Source organism: Chiloscyllium punctatum, chromosome 11, assembly GCF_047496795.1.
Source record: "Chiloscyllium punctatum isolate Juve2018m chromosome 11, sChiPun1.3, whole genome shotgun sequence".
NCBI lineage: Eukaryota > Metazoa > Chordata > Chondrichthyes > Orectolobiformes > Hemiscylliidae > Chiloscyllium > Chiloscyllium punctatum.
Genome location: NC_092749.1, coordinates 96,016,986 through 96,042,017, shown reverse-complemented (window position 1 = coordinate 96,042,017; position 25,032 = coordinate 96,016,986). Strand labels below are relative to the sequence as shown.

The 25,032-nt window shown below is 40.2% G+C and overlaps 1 protein-coding gene and 1 non-coding gene across 2 annotated transcripts in view; one reads left to right on the top strand and one right to left on the bottom strand.

Moving 5' to 3' along the window:
- The window catches only part of adgb (androglobin), a 332,059-nt gene that overhangs the window by 206,783 nt on the left and 100,244 nt on the right, over positions 1-25,032 (bottom strand). The window contains exons 4-6 of the mRNA XM_072581648.1: positions 22,885-22,977; positions 21,389-21,460; positions 8,490-8,690 (exon numbers count right to left, since the gene is read on the bottom strand). Coding sequence (XP_072437749.1) covers positions 8,490-8,690; positions 21,389-21,460; positions 22,885-22,977 — 366 coding nt within the window. The remainder of the gene's footprint in view (positions 1-8,489; positions 8,691-21,388; positions 21,461-22,884; positions 22,978-25,032) is intronic.
- Positions 24,399-24,469, top strand: trnag-ccc (transfer RNA glycine (anticodon CCC)). The gene has a single exon. It is a non-coding gene; the product is annotated as a tRNA-Gly (tRNA).

Sequence of the window (25,032 nt, the reverse complement as noted above, 5' to 3'; positions counted from 1 at the left end):
ATTCCTGCCCTCAGTCCTCTCTCAACAAACTATTGCAGATGCTGGAGGTCTTAAATAAAAACAGGAAGTACTGAAAAAACTCAAAAGATCTAGAAGCAGCTAAGGAGAGAGAAACAGAGTTAATATTTTAAGTCTGAAGAGTCATATTGGATTTGAAGCATTAACTCTGTTTCTCTTTCCACACGTCACCAAATTATCTGACTTTCTCCAGCATTTTGTTTTTATTTAGATGAAAAGGGTGGTGATATCGATGGTGTCACAATTGCTCCTTGCCGGTATTATATCCAGACTTAACAGAAGTTAATAGAGCCAATTCAAAGTCATTGTAGGTGTAGAATTGGTAAGATAAAGTTAAATGGCAAACAAAATGCCCTGGGTAGCTTGACCTAAAATTGCTAAATGTTCAAGTCCCACCTGCCCCAGAGGTGTGCAATAACATCTCTGAACACATTGATTTGAAAATATTTTGAGCTTCAAACTGTAAGTTCGGGTTGAACTATTGACTTAGACTGTAAACGATTGTTACAACTTGGCTAGTTTTTACAAATATGTTAATAATGAATGCTGTCCAGGTGTTGTGTTAATGTTACACAGCACTATAAAGAAAGTTCAAGTTTCCTGCTTGTAGTTTCATATTGTTCTGCTCAAAACTTAATATAATGTGCAAAATGTTGAATACAATTTCTGCAGTTACTCCTGTGCAATGGCTTTTCAATTTCTGAAACTTGGGATGGATAGGGAGTCCAGACACTCATGACCATCACATGAACCAGGTGGGAAAAACCTGACATTGACCTAATACACTGGAATGGAGCCCAGATTCCATGAAAATAAACAGTGTAGAATTAGGTTGGGCAGTTGATGCCTTTTTGCTGTTGGATCTGGTGAAAATTGGCCAATCCTGGCTGTTGCTATCAGAGTAGAGTGCCTGTTATAGATTGTCACTATCAGAGAAATGGCTAATCAGAAAATCTGTATGTACAGGGTGAGAAGCAGAAGTTTATTTCAGCACAGTGCTTGTTGAACTCTGGCAGAACATTTTCTTTTGGCTGGTCAATAGCATCCTGTTAGTGGAAAATATCATGTCTGCTGCTACTGCAATAGCTTCATGTGTTGCACAAGTCATTGAGAATACCTTACTCTTCCAGGATATTCTGAGGAGAATGGGCATTTTCAGATTTGAAAATGGTAAATTTGAGTATTAAAGACCACCAAATGTTGAGGGGTGTTTTGACCAATCAGAGAGATGCAACTCTATTGAAGGAGAGGACCCTCAGGGAGGTAATTGCTGCTGTCAGTGTTATATCCACATATCTGAGGCCACAGTAAGTAATGTTTATAGGAGGAGTTATGTGGTGGGATTTGAGAGGGCCTTACCAGCAAGGGCACTGCAGCTGGCTTTCAGTACCACCCTTCTCCGTACCTGATGCCAGTTATCTCAATTAGGCCCACGAACAAAGTTTTATAGACATGCCAGATAAATGGCAAGCCCTTCGTGTACTGCTGGATTAATACCAGCAATGGTAAGATAAGACCTTTAATTGGTTTGAATTGCCCATTTTGTGCCCCAATTAGTGCGGAAGGCCATCCATGGGCTTTGCTGCCACAGATTTAATCAGATTGGAGGTATGATCCCCAATGCTGAGACTGATCAATATCAAAGGCTAGTACACAAAAAATGGTGTCTATGTAGATCACCATTATCTCACTGAATGGTGGAGAGGGCTCAAGAAGCTAAAAAGCCTACTGCCGTTCCTCTCTCTTATGCTCTTGTTAAACAGAATATGCCTCTTTTACGCTTATACTTTTTTATAATTTAGTATTAGTATAACAAATCAAATTCCTATCAAAATACAACAAAGAACTGCAGGTACTGGAAATCTGAAATAAAAATTGAAATTGTTGGGGAAACTCAGGCCTATAAGCATCTGTGGAGACAAAGTAGAGTTAACATTTTGGGTCCAGTTTTTGTCCCCTGTCAAAAGTGTTTTGTGAATTGTACCTCAAACAGTAACTTATTGGCTATGATTATGAAGCAGATATTAATTGGATATTTTTCATAATAATAGTTTATGAATAAAATTATTAGTTCTTTAGCATTATGTGTTGTTGTTCTCTAACAAATCACCCAGCAAGATATTTTTGTTTGTCACACCATCTATCCCTGTATCTTCCTTGAGTGAAGCTATACAATTAGTGGCAATTTATGGATAGTTTTACGTCCTGGGCTTACATCTCCTATGAGTTGCATTTGAGACAGCTAATATTAACTTAACTTATGTCCCTAAAGATTCATCATCAAAAGGAAATTTTTCTTTCAACTATTTTGGGCTAGTTTCAAATCATGTCTGTCCAGTAGATGTAAAACTAAAAGAGACCTAAGGGGCAACTTTTTCATGCAGAGGGTGGTACATTAATGGAATGAGCTGCCAGAGGAAGTGGTGGAGGCTGGTACAATTGCAACATTTAAAAGGCATCTGGATGGGTATATGAAGAGGAAGGGTTTGGAGGGATATGGGCCGGGTGCTGGCAGGTGGGACTAGATTGGGGTTGGAATATCTGGTCGGCATGGACAAGTTGGACCGAAGGGTCTGCTTCTGTGCTGTACATCTCAATGACTCTATGACTTGCCTGGTTAAATACCCTCTCAACACCATATTTATCATGGCAGGAGAAGGGCATTTAATCCCACCCTGTATCTCTGTAATCTCCTCAACCCCATAACTCTCTGGTCTCTTAAACCTCTCTGTTTTTATTCACTGCACTTTCTTCTTCTTATTGGTGGCGTTTCAGTTGACTTGCACATTGTTGTGGGATTGTCTTTCTACGCTACTCTATCAAACCTCCTTTCTTCCCATAAGATACTCCTTGATATCGACCTCTTTAACTGAGCCTTTGATTATCTGACCTAGTCTCTTCTTATATGGTTCAGTATCATTTTTTTGCCACACTCCTGTGAAGTGTCTTGAGGTATTTTAAAAGCATTATATAAATAAATTATGTTCTCGTTGTAGTGCCAGCAGCATCTGTACAGGAGGCACAATAAATGTTTGTCCATGTTTTCAAAAAATTATTTTCAGGAGGTAGGAGAGCATGAAGTGGTGGCAAGGGCTTCCTTTGAACCAATGGCAGATTGATACAATTCATTGGCTATCTAGGCTTTTTCCAAAGTCATTGAAGAAACAACCATGTTTGTGTGGGGCTAGAGTCACACATAAACCTGGGTAAGGATGTCATACTTGCTAGTCTAAAAAAAAGGTGTAAATCAGTTGTGTTTTTAATGGCAGCTTCATGATCATTTTTATCGTTAAGAGGTTTTAGTTTTTGAATTTTTACCGAGTAAAAATTTTCAAACAGCTATGGTGGAATTTTAACTTTCATTCTCTGGACCGGTCTAAAGACATAATTACCACATGCTAAATAAAGATTTCAGCGTGTCCTTAAAACATTTTCTCTGACCTCCTTGAGATCAGGTGTCATCCAGATGTCTTGAGAAAACGATCTGTTTCAGAAGTCAATTACTTAGTAGTGTGGAGATTGGCACAATTGATTTTGCATGGCCAAGGTTGCAATACCTTAGGAATTGGCTCTGGTGAGAATGCTGGAGTTGTCCATTTATCTTCTGGCTTGACTTTGAGTATCTTGCACAGGCATTCCATGGTGGAAATTCTCCAGTGCTTGAAAGTGCCTTTGATTTATAACCCCACTTTCAATGCCATATAGAAATATGATGACAACAATAACAAGTAGACTAAATAATCTGGCCTCTTATGGAGACCTCTTTCCCAAAGACTCAGTTGCACCATTTTGGAAGACAGTATAAGGACTACTAATGGTGTACTGAATCGTTTCCTTGATGGTGACTTTTCAGAAAAGTCACTGCTGTGATATTTTCAATTGCAAACTCACATTAGTGCATGGAAAGCACTTGCTGTAACCGGTAGCATTTCATTCAACAGTCAAAAACTAACCATTTAAACTCTAATGCAGAAAAATGGCAAAAGCAGAAGAGAGAGCAAAAACCTGGTTCTGAAATTCCCCTTGCTCAGGACAACTCTTGCCTTTCATTTCTCAAGCCCAGAGTCTTCAGAATTAATCTACTGACTCATCTGAGGACAGACAAACCGTGTAACTTGGCAGACGCTACTCTCATTTCAAGAAGATGACACTGTAATTGCTCATATAGTACAACTTCAATTATTTTTCCTGCCTTTTAAAATTGTCTATGACTTCAATTCTATTAAAAATAACTGGGTTTGAATCTACATGCAGTTACAAGCTCAAACCATGAGGTGACAATGTGAAATAAGATTTGAAAATCTCTGCTACATTATAATTTTGTTCCCCTTTTGTTTCATTTCCAACTCCAATGCTCCATCCTACCATACTCTCCGTTTTCCAAATTTTACCAACAATTTTCTTTTTAACCATAGCCAATAGCTGATAATAACATGCTCTAATACGACTATCTTAGAACTTTAACTGAGCAATGTACTCAGTCTTGACTGGTCTTTACAACATCACAGGACAGCTACTGCTATGTTTTACAATAATGAAAATTCACATTTATATTGCACCTTTCATAATCTTTGGATATCTCAAAATCCTTGCACAAATTAGGTACTCGTGAAGTGAAAATCACTATTGTAATGAAGGAAATGTGATAACTAAATTGTGCATCAATTCCTGCAAATAGCCATTTGCCTTTGACCAGATCATCTGTTATTTTTGAGATGTTTATTGAGATATATATGTTGCTCAGATCAAAGTGTTCCTTTGTTCGTTTTTAAAATTGTGCTTCAAATCCTGTGTTCATCCTATGGGAATCAGTTAATATTTCAATTGAATAATAGCATCTTAATAGTTGAGTAGCCATTTGGTACTGTACTGGAGTGAGGTCTAGAAATCAGAAGTGAGAATTGTCTTGGAGTGATTTGTAAACAAGGATGAGAATTTTAAAGTCAAGAGATGCTTAACCAGGAGTTAATATAAATCAACAAATATTGGGTGTTAGGGAAACAGTTAAGAAAACAGCAGTTACTGCAAATTAAGGCATTGGCAGCTGAATTTTGGATGACTTCAAGTTTACAGAGGGTGGAATGTGAGAAACCAACTTGGATTATGCTGAAATAGTCAATTCTAGGTGTAATGAAGGCATGCATGAGGTTATTAGCAATGAAAGAGCTGAGACAGGGACTAAGTCTGTTGATGTTATGATGATGGCAATAGGTAGTCTTCTTGATGGCACAAATATAATATCAGAAACTCATTTCAGAATCCAATGTGACACCAACGTTCCAAAGAGACCAAGTTGAAAATACACTTATAAGATTATTTATGACATTTGAAATGGTGTTTTTAAAATGTAGGACGGTTGGAAGAATATCTGATCAGAGGAGTGGCAGACAGGGTTGGTGATTTCAATAAAATGTGGAGCTGGTAAAAAGCACAGCAGGTCAAGCAGCATCAGAAAACACAAGAGTTGTCCTGATGAAGGGTCCTTTCTGAAAAATCGACTCTCCTGCTCTTCTGATGCTACTTGATATGCTGTGCTTTTTTCAGCTCCACATTTTATTAGATTAGATTACTTACAGTGTGGAAACAGGCCCTTCGGCCCAACCAGTCCACACCGACCCTCCGAAGAGTGACCCACCCAGACCCATTTCCCTCTGACTGATGCACCTAACACTACAGGCAATTTAGCATGGCCAATTCACCTGATCTGCACACCTTTGGACTATGGGAGGAAACAGGAGTACCCAGAGGAAACCCACACAGACACGGGGAGAATGTGCAAACTCCACACAGATAATCACCCAAGGCTGGAATTGAACCTGGGACCCTAGTGCTGTGAGGCAACAGTGCAAACTGCTGAGCCACTGTGCTGCCTCTGACTCTGATTTTCCAGCATCTACAGTCCTCACTATCTCCAGGCTTTGTTAATTACAAAGCAAAAAAAGGCCCATGTAATGTTAGTAAATGTGTGTGCTATTGGAAGTTCAATATTAGGAGAGCCTCATGAAATATTGTGAGGAGACAATCTGGCTTCTCCGGTCTCAAAGTCAGACGAGGGCAAATTATTCACGGTGCTACCCCAGATCAAAGAAGGGCTGAAGATAACTTCTAAACAAGTTGAGATAGTGTATCGATTGACTTTTCAGATCTGAGGAAAAGTTTAAAGTTAAAGCTAATTGATTTGCATTTCTATCTGGAAACAGATCATTTATGTCATAATACTATGGAGATTGTTGAAAGGCTTTTCCTTGGTCTCAACTTATCTCTGCTGATTTCACTTTCGGTGGGAAAGTCAGTTTGGGAGCAGTCTGTAAGAAGGCAATCTGTGCCTAGGACAAAAAGCTTGGAGGTCTGATTTGGAATCACTGAGCAGGAATTGCATGTTGAATCTTTGCTTAGAATGAAATGACCAAATTCACGAGGAATTAAACACTAGCTGTCAGATCTACCTATTGTGCTGGTAAAGCAGCATTTGTTGCCCATCAATTGCGCTTGAACTGGGTGGGTTACTATGCCACTTCAGGGAACAGTTAAGAGCTAACGGCCTTGTTGTGGGTCAGACTGGGTAAGGATTACAGATTTCCTTCTCTGAAAGATATCCATGAACCAAGTGGGTTTTTATAACAGTTGACAATAATTTCATGGTGACCATTAATGAGGCAAGGTTTGAATTCCAGATGTTGTTAATTGACTTGAAATTTCACCATATGCCCTGGTGGGATTTGGACCTGTGTTCCCAGAGATTTAGTATGAGCCTCTGGGTTACTGCTATGTAATGACTTGGTGTTCAGTGACAGAACCTTCTATTGGATACTCATCACAAAACTCTCCCTAAGTTTAGTCACTCACTGAAATTCCCTGTTATATGCTGCCAGATATTGGAAAAGGCTGAAGGTACAGGAACTGGTTGGAGACCTTACAATGGGCTGTTATGTGAGTGGAGTTATGCTGAGTCACTCGGTCCACCTGAGAGCTAAGACCGCAGGAAATCACCAACTGCTGTATCCACTGAATAATGTCAAAACATTCAGGATTGGTCACGTTCACAGATAATTTCAAATAAGGCTTCCTTTGGCACACAGATTTCAGCATTAACTTTGGAGACTAATAATCACAAAGCAATACTCTATGTCAGGAGGCATGGTGAAGATGCTGAGAAATGTTCCAGCCTGGTCAGCTGCCAGCTCTTCAGGGTAATAACATTTGGGGTTGGTTACAGAACCCAGGGTAGGAAAGGTTGGTGGTTGAGATCTCTCTACATAATCAGTCACCCTAATTACTTAATAAATTAATTGAGTTTTATAGAGCTTTAAGTGTCTAACCTATCTTTGTCTACACATATCTGTTGTCTCACAGAAATGGGCAACAAACTCCTGGCAGGAGGTTATATATTTTCTGTCTATTTAAATTCCTTCGAGCTACTCAGTACAACTCATATCTCAACTCTGAGGAGATATTTACTCTTTAACTTATTCATTCATGGAATGGAGGTGTCATTGACCAGCATTTAATCTTTACCCACTCTTAAATGAACTGAGTGGTTTATTAGTCTATTTCAGAAGAGTGTAGCAGGCAAAGCAGGAGTGTGTTTGAATAACTAAGTCCAGAAATAATAGGTATATATAAAGGGTACTAACAGCCCATGAGTTAAGGTAAGATAAGGCCCTCAGCTCCAGCAAAAATGGGGCCCTTTTGAACTCGGTACTCAGTTCAAATAACCCTGCTGAGTTCAGATTAACTTCATGTGAGAGCCATCTCCTGATCATGTTCTCCTACCAGTGGAAATAGAATCTGTTGGAGGTGAAGGAGGAATTTTTGGTTTTGGGGTCCCAGCATCACTACAGACAAGGTGCAGAGTCTCTACAACTCTGTGAATGTCTAGGCTAGTGTGTTTAGCCATAAAAAGGATGTGGAAAAACCAGCAATATATCTAATAATAAAGGGAGACTAACCAACCACACAACAATACTGAGTATTTTAATAGCCCTCCATTTTAAGAAACTACCCTTACTCAACTTAAACACACAAATTTTGTTTCACATTCCCCTTGGATGAGACACCTACCCAAGGTCCAGCCTCTCCAGGATCAGTACGTTATGTACGTTTAACATCATACTTTGCATCACATATTTTTAAATGTGAGAAATATAAACATATATGCAACGTTACCAAATATTGTCTTTTTCTTATTTCTCTTAACTGTTAATTGTTTTTATTCTACACTAAAATAGTAATATTGCGATACTTTTAACTATTATTAAAGGTAATGAGGATGCGTTCATGGGTTACCATATTCTATAGTTAAATTTACATTCTTAAATGTATTGTTCTACTCCAAACTAATTCTCAATTAGATAACAAAATAAATGTGTGAATTATCAAGTAGATTTTATAATTACAAATTCAAGGATATATTGTAATTTCCTTTTGATTAGAAAAGGTGGTCTTAAGTTCATGATAATTAAAACTCTTACCATCCAGTACAGCTTCACTACATACTTTCCATAACTGTTGTAAAGAGGTGTGTGTCCTTTTGAAGCCTTACAAAGGGCATATATGTGCTCCCAAGGTTTCCAGGGAGATCCCATTGCCTCCAGCAAGCTCTTATCGTTTAACTTAGTGTCCTGGCAGGTGTGCCATAGCATTATGATTTCACATATAATCCATCGCATCATCTGATGAAGATAAAACAGAAGAAATTACTGCAAAGCTTTAAAAATAGCACAGGTATTATTTGGAAATTTGTCCTTCTCTCTGATAATACAATAATAATTACCTTGTTAGTCTTTCTTTTAACTGAAGTAAGCACTACGTCCACACAATCATAGACTTATGAATCTAGTAAAGGAGTATTTTTTCTGTAACGGTGTGGTGGTTGTCACAATGTTACTCCTTTAACAAAATTAGGTTGTCCTTGTTTTTTCAGAGGGGTTGTAAACGCACAGATTCTGAAATGTCTGGCTTTATCTACTTGAAGAAGCTTTGAAGTTTTTAAACAAACATTTGTACAATGAAACGGGAGCTCAGCTTTTCTCTGGTTTGTTTTGGAATTAGCAGTCTGGCTGTTCAGAGTTGCTAGTCGGTTTAAGCTGGTCAAAGAAACAGCTACATAGAAGAAAGTACTCCAAGTTGAATCTCTCTGCCATCTCTCCCTCTCCTGTAAGACCGTGTTTGATTTTACCTTTTTTAACCAAGCGGCGTTTATGGGAATTGTTGCAGGAATTTGGAACAGCATCATTAAGTTAGGATAGTGTATTGGGTTTTCAGATAGGTTAAGTTATTCTGTATTCTATTCTTCTTTTTGTGTTTCATTAGGTACTGTGTAAATAAATTCTATTTTGTTTGAAACCAAGGGGTTTTTACCAGCATCACTTCTGGAATATCCATGTTACACTTGCTCAAAACAACTGGAAAAGTTAAGATCTGGTCTACTTCTTAAAATGTTTTGAGGGGGGGTCTGGCCTGATCCACAACAGACTGGGGGCTTTTTCCATGATTTATTCTATAGTTTCAAACTGGGATTACAGTTGCTGGATTTGAAGGCTGCAAGTGGTAGGTGTTAGTGTCTTTGCTCTGAGTGTTGATTTCGGTTGGTTTGAACAATACTTGGTGTAGTAATGGCTCTTTCAGTAACTAAGAGTTTTCTGGAGGTGGAAGAAGTGACTTTGGGGTTTTTTCAAAAGGTGAACAAGGCAAAGCTACTGGAATTGGCAGTCAAGCTGGAGCTTGAGTTACCTCCATCCATAAGAAAAGGACAGATAATTACAGCAACAGTTTAGCATTTAAATTTGCTGGAAACACCATCAGAATCTTTAGAGAAGGCTAAAATACAATTGAAAATGAAGTCGCTTGAGTTTGAGGCAAAAGACAAGGAAAGGGCAAAAGAGATGAAACAGTTTGAATTACGATTAAAAGCAGAGGAAAGAGAAAAAGAATGAGTCACTTTAGCAGAACAAAAAGAAAAAGAGAAAGAGAGAGAAAGGAGAGAGAGGAACAGAAGAAAGAGAGGGAGTTTGAACTTCAGAAGATATGACTCAGACAGGAGTTCAAAAGTTCCCTTCCTGAGGTGGTGAGATCTCATATGGAAGAGCAGACAGTTAAAACGGCAAGATTAGCAGCTGAAATGGCTGGTGATTATGAGTTGGTCCATAAATCAAAGTTTGGCTTTCAACATCAATTTCAATCGGTGAGGGTTAGAAACTGGGGAAAGATAGATCTCGGTGAAGATCACAATGATAACTAACCACAGGGTAAGAACGAAATCCTTGAAGGGCAAAGAAAAGTTAAAAAGCTCCGGTGTTTTCACGACAATAAAGTAGGCCATGTGAAATCACAGTGTTGGTGGGTTAGGAAAAGTATTGGGAAGCCAGATGTAGGAAAACAGGATAATCCAGTGAATTTTGTTGGAGTGGTAATGGAAAGCACAGTGGAGGCTAGAAAGCTCCACCAGAATGTATGAACTGGTCGGAGATTGGTTAAGGAGGTAGTGCCAGATCTTCTTAAACCATATACCTACGAAGATAAAGTTTATTCGCATAGGCCAGGAGCAGCTAGTAAAGAGATTACAATATTAAGAGATGCAGGATCCTCTCTACCTGTGATGTTGAAAGATGAGGAGATATATACCTCAGAAGGGTTGTTGCTCGAAAAAGTGCAAGTAACAGGAATTCATGGTGAGACAAGAAGCACCCAAATTATGTGAAGTGATGAATGGCGAAGTCATGGCAGAAATATTGGACAAACTCTCAGCTCCAGGAATACAATTTGTCCTTGCTAACGATATAGCTGGTTCACAGGTGCTGCCTATTGTGGTTGAAAAGCCAGTGGAAACTCAGGCAACCGAACTACTGCAGGATACATCCCATGGTATTTTTCCCAACTGTGTAGTAATAAAGTCATAAATTCACCAGTTGAAACAGGAGAGATCAAAGAGTATAGAGAAGAAAATTGAAGTGGAATTAGCAGAGACCCTGTTTGATCCTGGTTGAGACAAACCAGGAGCAGATAGATGACAAAGCAGACATCTTTAGTTCAGAGAAATTATCTGAGTTGCAGCAGAAAGATGAGAAACTAAATCAATTGTATCAAAAGGTATACACTGAAGAAGAATCTAAATGCATCCCAGTGTGCTACTACCTTTAAAATGATGTCTTACTCAGGAAATGGAGACCATCACATATTCAGGCATGTGAGAAATGGCAGAAGTTCAACGAGTCGTATTGCCAATGGATTGTAGAAAGGAGAACTACCAGCAGAGGTCATTTAAGGGTGAGAAAAACTCAAACTAAAATACAAAACAATTTTACTGGCCTGGACTACAGAAGGATGCTGTTAAATTTTGCCAGACAAGGCATACATGTCAGGTAATTGGAGAACCTCAAGCAGTAATAAAACCCGCACCTTTAATACCTATTTCTGCATTTGAGAAACCTTTCACAAGAGTCTTAATTGACTGTGTAGGACGCCTGCCTAAAACAAAAAGTGGGAATCAGTATTTGTTAACAATAATGGATGTGTCCACTAGATTTCCAGAGACTGTTCCATTACGCAATATCACAGCTAGGACTGTAGAGGAATTACTCAAATTTTTCACTTGGTACAACAAATCAAGAATCAAATTTCACATCAAAATTATTCAAGGAAGTTATGGACAGCTTGGGAATAAAACAATTCAAATCTACTGTGTACCATCCAGAATCACTGGGAGTGCTAGAAAGATGGCATCAAATGTTAAAGACTATGTTCAAGGCTTATAGTCAAGACTATCCAGATGATTGGGATAAGGGAATTCCGTTTGTGCTTTTTGTGATCAGAGATGCACTAAATGAATCAACCAATTCAGTTCATTTGAATTAGTTTTTGGGCATGAAGTGAGAGGATCACTAAAATTGATTGAGGAGAAATTGAGAAGTCAGAATTCAGAGATCACGTATTTGGACTATGTGTGAGATTTTAGGGAACTATTAAATAGAGCAGAGAGTTGGCTAGACAGTATATAAATGTTTCATAGCATACTATGAAACAGGGATCAGACAAGAAATCAATAACGCACAATTTTGCTAACGGAGATAAGGTGACAGTGAACCTTAAAAAGCAAGGTTTAGTGGACCATATCAAGTCAAAAAGAGGTTGAGTGAGGTGAACTATTTGGTAAGAACTCCAGACAGAAAGAAATCTCACAGGGTGCATCATGTGAACATTCTCAAAGATATTTTGATAGCAGAAGAAAACCAAAGGAGAATGTGTTATTGGTTACAACAGAGTGAAGAACCAAATTCAGTGGATTCTGAATTGGACATTCCTCAAATTAAACTGGACAATGAGAAAGTTGTGAAAAATTGGGATAAATTATTGAGTTACCTTCCAGAGGAAAATCAAAATGACCTGAAAGAGTTATTGCTATCGCATGGCGAGATATGTGGAAATAAGCTGGCAAGTACTAACCTAATTATGCATGATCTGAAAATGTGTTGCTGGAAAAGCGCGCAGTTGACCTGCTGCGCTTTTCCAGCAACACATTTTCAGCTCTGATCGCCAGCATCTGCAGTCCTCACTTTCTCCTCTAATTATGCATGATGTAAATGTAGGAGATGCTGATCCAATTAAGCAACATCCTTATAGGCGTAACCCTTTAAAGTTGGCACAGGTTCAAAAGGAGATTCAGCACATGCTCCAAGGCAACATAATCAAAGTGAGTTACAGTGACTAGAGCTCACCAATAGTATTGGTGCCAAAACCAGATGGTACCCAATGCTTATGTGTGGACTATCGCAAAATCAATGGAGTTACAAAGACTGATGCATATCCGATTCCACGTTTGGAAGACTGTGTTGAAAAGTTGGGACAAGCAACTCATATTTCTAAGTTGGACTTGCTCAGAGGATACTGGTAAGGTATCTTTGTATGAAAGAGGGAAGACAATTTTGGCTTTCATAATGCCGAATGGACTGTTTAAGTTTAAAGTCATACTATTTGGAATGAAAAATGCGCCAGCCACATTTCAAAGACAAACCAATAAGGTCAGAGTTACCCAATTGTGCTGTATATATAGATGATTTTTAGTCATATATGGAAAGAACATTTGCAACATTTATCAGAATTATTTGACTTCAGGAGGCAGGCTTGGTGATAAATCTGGCTAAAAGTGAATTTGCCCAAGCCCAAGTCACCTTCCCCAGCCATGTTACTGAACATGGACAAGTAGCCCCATGGAATGCCAAAACAAAGGTAATTGGGGAGTTTCCCATACCATTGACAAAAAGAGCAGCTCTACAATTCCTGGGATTGAGTGGATTTTATTGAAAATCCGTACCAAATTTTAGCAGTGTGGCTGCTCCCCTCACTGAATTGTTAAACATTTCTCCAGGAAATTGAACATTCATCAGCAGAAATATTCGACTGTTGAGAATGAGATTTTGAGCTCGGTGTTGGTGTTACAACATTTCAATGTTTATGTTACCAGCAATGTATCTGAGACAACCACATACACTGATCACAACCCATTTAAGTTTGTGGAAAAATTTAACAACAAAAAATCCAGACTGTTTCAAATGGAGCTTGTTGTTATGGCCATTCAATTTGAAAATTATACATGTGGTATGATGAGGAAATGTGTTTGCCAACGCATTGTCAAGACTTGAATGAGAAACGGAGGCGATCGTTGGTGGAAGTAACACAGACTGTAACAGAATGTAGTAGTGCAAGTTTGCATGTTTATAGTCAATCAAATGTCTATGGGTGTTGTAGTGTACTAACAGTGTAAGATGAAGGGGTTTTAAAATGAAGCCATCTTTGGATATTAGAACATAGAACAATACAGTGCAGTCACCTTCTTCAGCCATGTTACTGAACATGGACAAGTAGCCCCATGGAATGCCAAAACAAAGTTAATTGGGGAGTATCCCATACCATTGACAAAAAGAGCAGGACTCGATGTTGCGCTGGCCTGTGAAACTATCTGAAGCCCATCTAACCTACACTATTCCATTATCATCCATATATTTATCCAATGATCATTTAAATGCCCTTAAAGTTGGAGAGTTGCCTACTGTTGCAGGCATGGCATTCCATGCCCTTACTACTCTCTGAGTAAAGAACCTACCTCTGACATCTGTCCTATATCTATCACCCCTCAAGTTAAAGCTACGTCCCCTCATACTAGCCATTACCATCGAAGGAAAAAGGCTCACACTGTCCACCCTTTCTAATCCTCTGATCAGCTTGTATGCCTTTGTTAAGTAACCTTTTAACCTTCTCTCAAATGAAAACAGCCTCAAATCCCTTAGCCGTTCCTCATAAGACCTTCCCTTCATACCAGACCACATCCTGGTAAATCCTCTCTGCACTCTTTCCAATGCATTCACACCTTTCCTATAATGTGATGACCAGAACTGTATGCAAACTGTATCCAAGTGTGGCTGCATCAGAGCTTTGTACAGCTGCAACACGACCTCATGGCTCTGAAACTCAATTCCTCTATGAATAAAAGCTAACCATGTGCTTTCTTAACAACCTTATCAACTTGGGTGGCAACTTTCAGGGATCTATGTACATGGACACCGAGATCTCTCTGCTCATCTACATTACCAAGAATCTTACCATTAGCCCAGTACTCTGTATTCCTTCTAAAGTGAATCACCTCACATTTTTCGGTGTTAAACTCTATTTGCCATCTTTCAGCCCAGCTCTGTGGCTTATCTATGTCCCTCTGGAACCTGCAACATCTTTCTGCACTGTCCACAACTCTACTGACTTTAGTGTCATCCACAAATTTCCTAACCCAACCTTCTATGCCCTCATCCAGGTCATTTATAAAAATAACCAACAGCAGTGGCCCCAAAACAGATCCTTGTGGTACACCACTAGTAAGTGAACTCCAGGATGAACACTTCCCACCAACAACCACCCTCTGTCTTCTTTTAGCGAGCCAATTTCTGATCCAAACTGCTAAATCACCCTCAATCCCATGCCTCCGTATTTTCTGCAGTAGTCCACCATGGGAATCTTATCAAATGCCTTACTGAAATCCATATACACCACATCAATTGCTTTACCCTCATCCATCTGTTTGGTCATCTTCTCAAAGAACTCAATAAGGTTTGTGAGGCACAACCGCCCCTTCACAAAACTGTGTTGACTATCCTTAATCAAATTATTCCTTTCTAGATGATTATAAATCCTATCTCTTATTATCCCTTCCAACACTTTACCCACAACTAGATTAGATTACTTTACATTACAGTGTGGAAACAGGCCCTTCGGCCCAACAAGTCCACACCGACCCGTCGAAGCACAACCCACCCATACCCCTACATTTACCCCTTACCTAATACCACGGGCAATTTAGCATGGCTAAATTTGGACTGTGGGAGGAAACCGGAGCACCCGGAGGAAACCCACGCAGACACGGGCAGAACGTGCAAACTCCACATAGTCAGTCGCCTGAGGCGGGAATTGAACCCGGGTCTCTGGCGCTGTGAGGCAGCAGTGCTAACCACTGTGCCACCGTGCCGCCCACTGAAGTAAGGCTCACTGGTCTATATTTACCAGGGTTGTCTGTACTCCCCTTCTTGAACAAGGGGACAACATTTACTATTCTCCAGTCTTCTCGCACTATTCCTGTAGACAATGACGCCATAAAGATCAAAGCCAAAGGCTCTGCAATCTCCTCCCTAGCTTCCCAGAGAATCCTAGGATAAATCCCATCTGGCCCAGGGAGTTATCTATTTTTACGCTTCCCAGAATTGCTAACACCTCCTCCTTATGAATCTGTAGAGGGAGCTTTACTCTGTACTTAACCCCTGGCCCTGGGAATGTTTGATGGAGGTGGACAGTGTAGAGGTAGCTTTACTCTATATCTCACCCCCGACCCTAGGAGTGTTTGATATGGGAGGGACAGTGTAGAAGGAGCTTTTCCTGTACTAACCCTCTGTCCCTGGGAGTATTTGATTGGGGGGGGGGGAACAGTACAAAAGGAGCTTTACCCTGTATCTAACCACCTAACCCTGGGAGTGTTTGATGGGGGAGGACAGTGTAGAAAGAGCTTTACCCTGTATCTAACTCTCTGTCCCTGGGAGTGTTTGATTGGGGGGGGGGGGGCTAGCAGTGTAAAAGGAGCTTTACACTGTACCTAACCACCTGCGGCTATACCTTCTCCTTCAGTTTCTCAATCTTGTGAAGGGAGCTCCATCTCTGGGCTTTGTTGTCTGCCCTGGGATGCCCCGCTCCCTGCTCTGTTGATATAAAATGAAACTGCAGAGTTACTCCCTAAAATTCTTGAAGTTTGACATGTGGTGAAAGTTATTAATGATTTAAGTGTATTGTGACAATAAAAGGAACAGAAAAGGCAAATGAGGCAGAAACAGGTTAGACGTCTATCGGGAGACTAGGATAAAGGCTGCCCTCAAAGAAAAGAAGATTTGTGTCTCTGTGTTACCTTTCAAGATGACAGGATGCTAAGATTAAAGGCTTCAGAGCCAATTAACCATTTTTCAATATTCTTCACCCTTTAGTATTTTAGTTGAATTGTTTAAGGCATATGAAAATCACTGGTTCGGCCAGAATTTATTGCCCATTCCTAACTGACCACGTGAAAAGGACGGTGGGGCGACTGTTGGATAGCAAGTTACAAAATTTTGATCCAGCAACAGTGAAGCAAAATTGGTAGTTACAAGTCAGGATGGTATATGAATTGGAGGGGAACTTACAATTGTACGTGTTCCTACTGCTGCCCTTGTTCTTCTGGGTGGTGAAGATCATGAGTTAGAAAGTGCTGTCAAAGAAAGGTTGATGAATTGTTTCATTGCATCTCAGTAGTAGTAAACATGCTGTCACTGTGCCCCAGCGTCAGAGGTAGGTGCGGACGTATAAGGTTGTGGAAGGGAGTGCCAAGTAAGCTGGTCTGCGACTGAGCTAAACTTTGTGGGTATTATTGGAACTTCCCTCACCCAGGGAATTACAATCATACTTCCAATTTGTGCCTTGCAGATGGTCGATAAAGGGAGTCAAGAATGTGTTACACAAAACCGTTTCTGGCATTATGTTGCAGGTAACCCACTGATGAAGCTGAACATGGTTAGATCTATTGTACTCCTCTTTGAAACTGTGGTATAGTAGTGGTGTTCCTATCTATGAACCAGGAGGCCTGGATTCAAGTCCTACTTGCCAGTGGTGTTTCAAAACTTATCTGAACAAGTTGATTAGAAAATATCAACTTTGTCAAACTCCTGCAGCAATGTCCTTGGCTTGAGGTGATTGTCCTAAAACACCATAATTATCATCCTTTGTGATAGGTATGACTCCAAGTTATAGATATTTCCAACATGATGATTCTCATTTGCTTCAGTTTTGCTAGGGCTTCTTAAGCGCCACTCCTGACAACCTTATTATTGAACACACCTGGCCCAAACAGGGGTGCAAATAGGGAACTCAATATACTCCATTTAAATTGTCTACAGCATGCTCAATTCATTCAATGATGCAGAATTGTGGGATGAGTTTGTTCACACTTTCTATGCCGTAATTCTTGATTTAGACTTGAAGTTAGAGGATGTGGTCTGATGTACTTGGCAGGCCAGATGTAAAGCGTGAAAGTTGGGTGTGATTTGATGCAAGTCCAAAGCTTGATCTGAGGCCATCAGTGGTTTAGTTCCACTATGCCAAACCAGAAGCCTGCCAGAATCAGGGAAAATATGCGAACTCATAGTTTGAGGTGCCGATGCTGTGCTGCAAGACGACAACACAACTGTCAAGGCTGCCCTGCAGTCCAATACTTTCAACCTTGTCAGCTTGTGGGCGGCATGGTGGCACAGTGGTTAGCACTGCTGCCTCACAGTGCCAGAGACCCAGGTTCAGTTCCCACCTCAGGCAACTGTCTGGGTGGAGTTTGCACATTCTCCCCGTGTCTGCATGGGTTTCCTCTGGGTGCTCAGGTTTCCTCCCACAGTCCAAAAATGTGCAGGTTAGGTGAATTGGCCATGCTAAATTGCCCATAGTGTTAGGTGAAGGGGTAAATGTAGGGGAATGGGTCCAGGTGGGTTGCTGTTCAGCGGGTCGGTGTGGACTTGTTGGGCCGAAGGGCCTGTTTCCACACTGTAAGTAATCTAATCTAAAAAAAAGCTTGCTCATCTTCAGCACTTTTGTCATGTGACTAATCTCTGAAATGTTAAGTCAAACAGAACATCTTCAGCCGGAAGGAGAATCCAGCAAACTGAATAAGGGAAAAAAATGAAGAATAAAAGTTGTACTTTATTTGTCAAGAGTTGGTCATTTTGTTGTCATCTTCTGTACTGCTGGTCATGCACAACAAATTGATATTTGAGACCTGGATTAATGGTCCATCACGAGTGTCAAAATTTTAATACTGAACATTTTTCTTGATTCAGGAGTAAGTATTACTGTGTTGCCTGACTGGCTTTACAGTTTATGCTTTTGACCATCAAAAATCAAGATCCAAAGTCTGGGTGGCCATACCCTTTCAGCTGAAGGTCATTTTTCACATCAGGCTGAGATTTTCCGGCACATCCAAACACATCATTTGCTGTGTCTGCTGCTCTCCATGTGGTCTCCTCTGCACTGGGGAGACAGGAGGCCGACTTGCGGAATATCTCTGGGACACACACACTAAACAACCCCACTACCCTGTGGCCGACCACTTAAACTCCCCCTCCCACTCCACCAAGGACATGTAAGTCCTGGGCCTCCTCCACCAGCACATCCAAGCCATGAGACGACTGGAGGAAGAACGTCTCATCTTCCACCTTGGGACCCTTCAACCACATGGCATCAACATCAACTTCACTAGTTTTCTAATCTCCCCTCCCCCCACCTCATTCCAGATCCAACTCTCCAACTCAGCACCACCCTCATGGACTGGCCTACCTGTCTATCTTCCTTCCCACCTATTCGCTCCATCCTCCCCTATGACTAATCACTATCACGCCACCATCTTCATCTACCTATTGCATTCCCAGTTCACCCCCACCCTCCTATTTATCTCTCAGCCACCCCACAACCCCAACATTCCTGATGAAGCACTTCTGCTCAAAACGTCAACTCTCCTGCTCCTCGGATGCTGTCTGATCCGCTGTAATTTTCCAGCTCCAATCTTTTCGATACTTTCGGGGTAAATCTGGAACCAAGCTACTATCAGGGTCAGTTTTATCATTTCAAGAAGAAAATCCTGTAGTACCTTGTTCTGGGTGCAGAACTTCAAGATTCCTCTGATACTCTTCTATTCTTCAGACTAGAGTGAGCAGATTTCTTCACCTTCTCATATGGTGATGTTAGTCTCTGTGACTGAGTTTTTTCATTGAAAAAAACACTATCAGTGCCTATTGAGGATGTGATGGAAATTCTGGTATGTATAGCTTCAAAAAGAGTTCATAATGATCTTCCAACTAGCAACACAGCAGGTCTGATGAGTTTGTATACGATGTCTTTACAGAGAACAGCAAACCCTGCATATGCAGAAAAGTCCTTCAGTAATACTGAATGACAAGATCGTTGTTCTACTTTTGTATGAGAACCCAGAAAATTCTTTAGCTTTACTGTATCTAGTGTACCAGACATTATCTTTTTGTTTTCAGTGCTTTGCAACAACTATGGATGTAGTCTTGACAGTCTTGACTACAAATTTTAGACGGCAAGCAGCAATCTCTTGAAGAGATTTTCATCTATCAGTCAAAACTCTTGCCAGAGTATTTTGAAGAAGTAAAGTTATACTGTGTAGTCTTCCTGATGATTCATTCGTTTCTTCCAAAACTTACCACAACTTCAACTGTTCTCCATACAAATTTGTGTGTGTGTATCCTCACTGCTGCTGCCATTTCTGATTGCTGGGGGAAGCCACATTCACCACACGGCATGCGGTCCACTCTTGCTGCCACACCGCTGCTGCCAAGCAACCCGCCACAGAAAAGAGATAAAGGAAAGAAAAATAAAGCAAAAGAAAACAAAGAAGGAAAACAGATGGAAGCAGATAGACCTCAGGTAAGAGCCTGCATGTAGCCCTGTTGCACCATCTTGCACCAGCTGACTGTGAGTTACTCTGGGCTGTCCATGAGGTCTTTCCTTGATATTGTCCTAGATTCCACTACATAGTGACATTTTTAATGTAAATTTAAACAAAGTTGTCTGAGAGACTCAATGTAGAGGTGTTAACCTTGACAGCTTTGATAAGTGAAGATATTCATCAGAGTCAGATGGATCTTCTCTCAAACAGTCTGGGTTCCAACACCTATCTTTAGGCTTAGCCTTGGTGTTGCTAGGTTGCAGAACCACTTCTCTGATACTCTAGGTGCAGTCGTATAAGGGCATTGTTCAATGGAGGAAAGCATCTCTATTTCTGAACTCAAATCCTCTTGCAATGAAGTCCAGCATATCGTTCGCCTTCTTAATTGTTTGCTGCACCTGCCTGTTTAATTTCATTGCCTGGTAACCAAAGGCACCCAGATCCCTCTGTACATCTACATTTCCCAATTTACCACCATTTAAATAAAACTCTGTTTTTCTTGCTTCAAATGTACTATATCTGCTAGCTATACTATATCTGCTAGGTATATCCACCCACACTCAACTTGTCTAGGTCACCCTGAAGCCTCCTCACAATTCACGATCTCACATCGATTACATCATCAACAAACTTGGAATTATTGCATTGGGTTCCCTCATCCAAATCATTTATATATATCATCAATAGCTGGGATCCAAAAACTGGTCCACACAATCTCTAATCACTGCTTGCCACCCGGAGAAAGACTTATTTATTCCCACGCTCTATTTCTGGTCTGTCAATCAATCCTCAATCTATGGCAATATTTCTTATCCCCAATCCATTGTGTAATTTATTATATATATATTACACTTGTAATAAACAGTGATTCTTGTTCAATATAGAAACCTGGTTCCTGCACACTGTCACCTGGGCCTGAAAGTCAGATAAATTGGAGAACCTTTGCGTGAAAAACACTTGAACATTTTATGAAACTCCAGGAATAGCAGGCTTGATTTCTAGATCACTACTCTTGTGAAGCATGATATTAGTTGCAGGATGAAGAGGTCCTGATAATTTAGTACTTTTGCAATGTGAGTCAAAAGAGTCTCTCATTCTACCCTTCACATTTCCAGATGAAAGTGTATGAACATAGCAAGAAACATGGGAGTAGTAACAGGCATTCATTGCCTCGAACTTACTCCACTGTTCTCGGTCACAGATTATCATCCACCTCAATATCATTTTCCTGTGCAATCCCATTTCTTATGCCACTGTCAAAATGGCAAGCAATCTGCATTAAAGATATAGTTATAGCCTTGTATCTATGAAAACAAGGCCTGTGTGCAGTAACTCTGCGGTTAGTTGTTTGCTAGCACTCACCTCACTCTTCAAAATATGTTCATTAGGAGTCATTAGATCGAATGAGGACTCTCTCGCAACAATAACAGGAAGCTGAAATTAATGTAAAAGACGTTATGACATAAATCTACCAGCTACATGATTTAACCAACCAAGAAGGAGAACAGCAGAATTCCACACTTTTTGGATTTAATTCCATATCTTTTATTGGGCCATCTGTCATATGTGGGAAGCAAATGCATTTAGCACAACAGTAATGTTTTTGGTCGAAGTCCATTGGATGATCTAAACTAACCATCCAAATTCCCCATTAAGCCTGTTAGTCTAGATTTAACAACCTTTTTGAAACATTGTTCTGCTCTTCACGACTACCACAAGCAGGCAATGAGCTTCATAATTCAATCATGTACTTACTAAATATTTGTTGACTAAATATCTAATTTTGGTTTGACAACCTGAACTTCAAATCATAGCTCACTAGTGAGAGGGAGTGTAAAGGCATGTAGTTGTGGCCAAGTGGTTAAGATGATGGGTTAGAAATCCACAAGGGTTTCCCTTCCATAGATTCAAATCACGCCAACTATGGTCTATGTTTCTGTCAGCTTTTAGAGGTATTAATCCTGACACTCAGGTAATGTTCCAGGAACCAAGATTCAAATCCTGCTATGGCAGATGGTGTAATTTGAATTCATCAAAAATCTGAGATTAAGAGTCTAATGACAACCATGAAACTGTTGCCAATTGTCAGAAAAATCCATCCAGTTCACTAACATCCTTCAGGGAGACATCTGCCATCCTTACCTCGTCTGGCCTACATGTGACTCCAGACCCACAGCAATGTTAGGTTAACTCTCAACGACTCTCTGGGCAATTAGTTGTGGGCAATAAATGCTGCCAAGCCAGTTATGTGAATGAATGAAAAACAAAGGCAGCTGTAATGCTAGTTGAGGTGCCCCAGCAACAAGTATTATTACAACAGGAGGGGCATTCACTGCTACCTTCACACACACTTGAACAAGTCAGAACAGTTTGCTTCACAATAGCAGTTGGCTGGAAGAACACAGCAAGCCAAGCAGCATCAGGAGTGGAGTAGTCAATGTTTCGGGTGTAAACCTTCTTCAGGATTCAAGCACTCAGGTCCTGAAGATGGGTTATACCTGAAACATTGACTTCTCCACCTTCTGAAGATGCCTGGCTTGTCCTGTTCTTCAGCTTCTTGCTTGCCTACTTTGGATTCCAGCATCAGCAGTTTTTTTTGTCTCATAACAGCAGTTGTTAGAAAACAGCGCTACCTACTGTAGATTGACTGTCAGAAAATTTCTGTAGTACAGTAGCTTCTGCATATTTTAAAAAGGTTAGAAGAGTAACAGGAGAACACAGAAGATACATTTTGAGAGTGGTGACACCAATTCTATGATTGGAATGTTTAACTGAGAATTCATAAAATAGATAGACTCGTCACCATAACTTCGCCATTCATTCTCAGACATTATAGAAACATTGCATTGTAGACTGACCTTCTCTAGGATAAATTCATAAGGACGCTTCCAAGAATAAACTTTAAGTGATGGCGGCAGTTCAACCTTCCCCTCCGGATCTTCAAACAATTGCTATGAAGAAACAAGATATTCAAAGGTTCACCAAAACACAAAAATGATTAATGTTATAATATGAGCTAACAGGTGAAAAACTACACCAACATGCTAAGATCTCTGCTTTTTGGCATAACTCAGCTTTCTCTCTATTTTAATTACCTTGAAAGTTCTGCAGTTGCAGAGTAATTCTCTCATCAGCAAAATTGCTTCTATTTAGTTATTTGGTAATTTGATTTGCCATTACTTTTTTTTGGCTAAAGATCACTGACAAGTGATAAAATCAGACTGAGACCATCCAGGAGAATAATCATTCATATTTAAAGCAGACATAGGAACACAATTTAAAACCCCATTTAATGAGCATGTGAACATTAGATTATGATTTATTTCCGGGGAGGGAGGGGTAGATTGTGTGAAAGCAGCCAATTACTGTGTCAACCTTCCTTGGATGAGGGTTATTCACTTGACCCTGGATCCTGACATTTAACACGGTAAACATGCCTTTCTAGTGGATTTTCCTCTCCAGAAGGATGATTTAGTTTTATTAAGTTCCAGTTTGGACCAAATGCTAGATGCACAAGAGCTTTTGTGAAATACTGAATTCATTTCACTGCATCACAAACACAATAGTCAGCACTTGTAGTGTTTCGATGAAGTGGTAATTCCCAGGAAGTTTTAATACAAGCCAGATGCTCACATAATATTTGGAGCTGCACTCTTCTGCACAAGTGGGGAGCATACCATTCTGGTTTATGTATTGTTGATGGTGGACAGGCCTTGGAGAGTCAGGAGATGAGTTACTTCCCACAGTACTCCTAGTCTCGGATCTGCTCTTCCATCCAAAGTATTTAAATGGTGAGTTCATTTGAGTTTATGGTCAATGGTAACCCTGGATGTTGGTAGTGGGGGATTCTGTGATGGTAATGCCAGTGAATGTCATGGGGTAGTAGTTAGCTTGTTCTCTTATTGGAGATGGGAATTGCCTGGTATTTGTGTGGCATAAATGCTACTTGTTACATTTCAATCCAAGCATGAATATTTTCTGGGTCTTTTTGCATTTGGATCTGGACTGTTTCAGTATTGGTGGAGTTACAAATGCTGCTCAACATTGCATGATAATTGATGAACAGCCCCACTTCTGATCTTATGATACAGGGAAAATCATTGATGAAACAATCAAGCTGTTTGGGTCAAGGACACTACCCTGAGGAACTCCTGCAGTGATATTCTGAAGCTGAGCTGATTGAATTCTAATAACTACAACCATCTTACTATGTGCTAGGCATGACTCTAACCAAGGAAGAGAACTGTGTGCCAGAAGACTGTAGATGCTGGAGATCAGATTCAAGAAGTCTGGTGCTGGAAAAGCACAGCCAGTCAGGCAGCACCTGAGGAGCATTCCTGATGAAGATCTTATGTTCGAAACATCGACTCATGAGCTTGTGGTGCAACGGTAGCGCGTCTGACTCCCGATCAGAAGTCGCGTGTTCAAATCACGTCAGGCTCGCTGAATTAACTTCATTCACAACTAATCTTGGAGGAACTGTGGGGTGAAGTTCACAGCACAGAATCAGATAAGTTAATCGTTGTTTTAAGTCTGTCCAAGAGAAAGGCTGCAGTAGTGGATACAGTGGATTCTTTCTTGATTATATTTTTTGGAGATAAGTCTCTTGATTAAACTTAAAATAATATAAGCTATAGCTATTAATTTGACCTGGGGCAGTGTTTGTAGAGGAATAAGACGGTGTTATTTTCTGGGTCTGTAGATTGTGAAGGAGTAAAAATGGCCTTTGCAGTGATAATGTACTTCTTGTCAGATATGGGAGTGTAAAGAGAGTTTAAGGGTTATTGAGGATTATATCTGCCATAAATGCTGTTGGATGTGAATCTTATCAGATTGAGTGGATCGGTTGGAGAGATAGATAGAAGCAATGAGAAATTTGCAACAGCAACAGTATGTGATGAATGGCAGTTATAGAAAGGGGGGGAAGTCTCAGATACAGTCACATAGATGGGTTAACTCCAGGAAAGGTAAGAGAGGTCGGCAACTAGAGCATGATCCACCTTTTG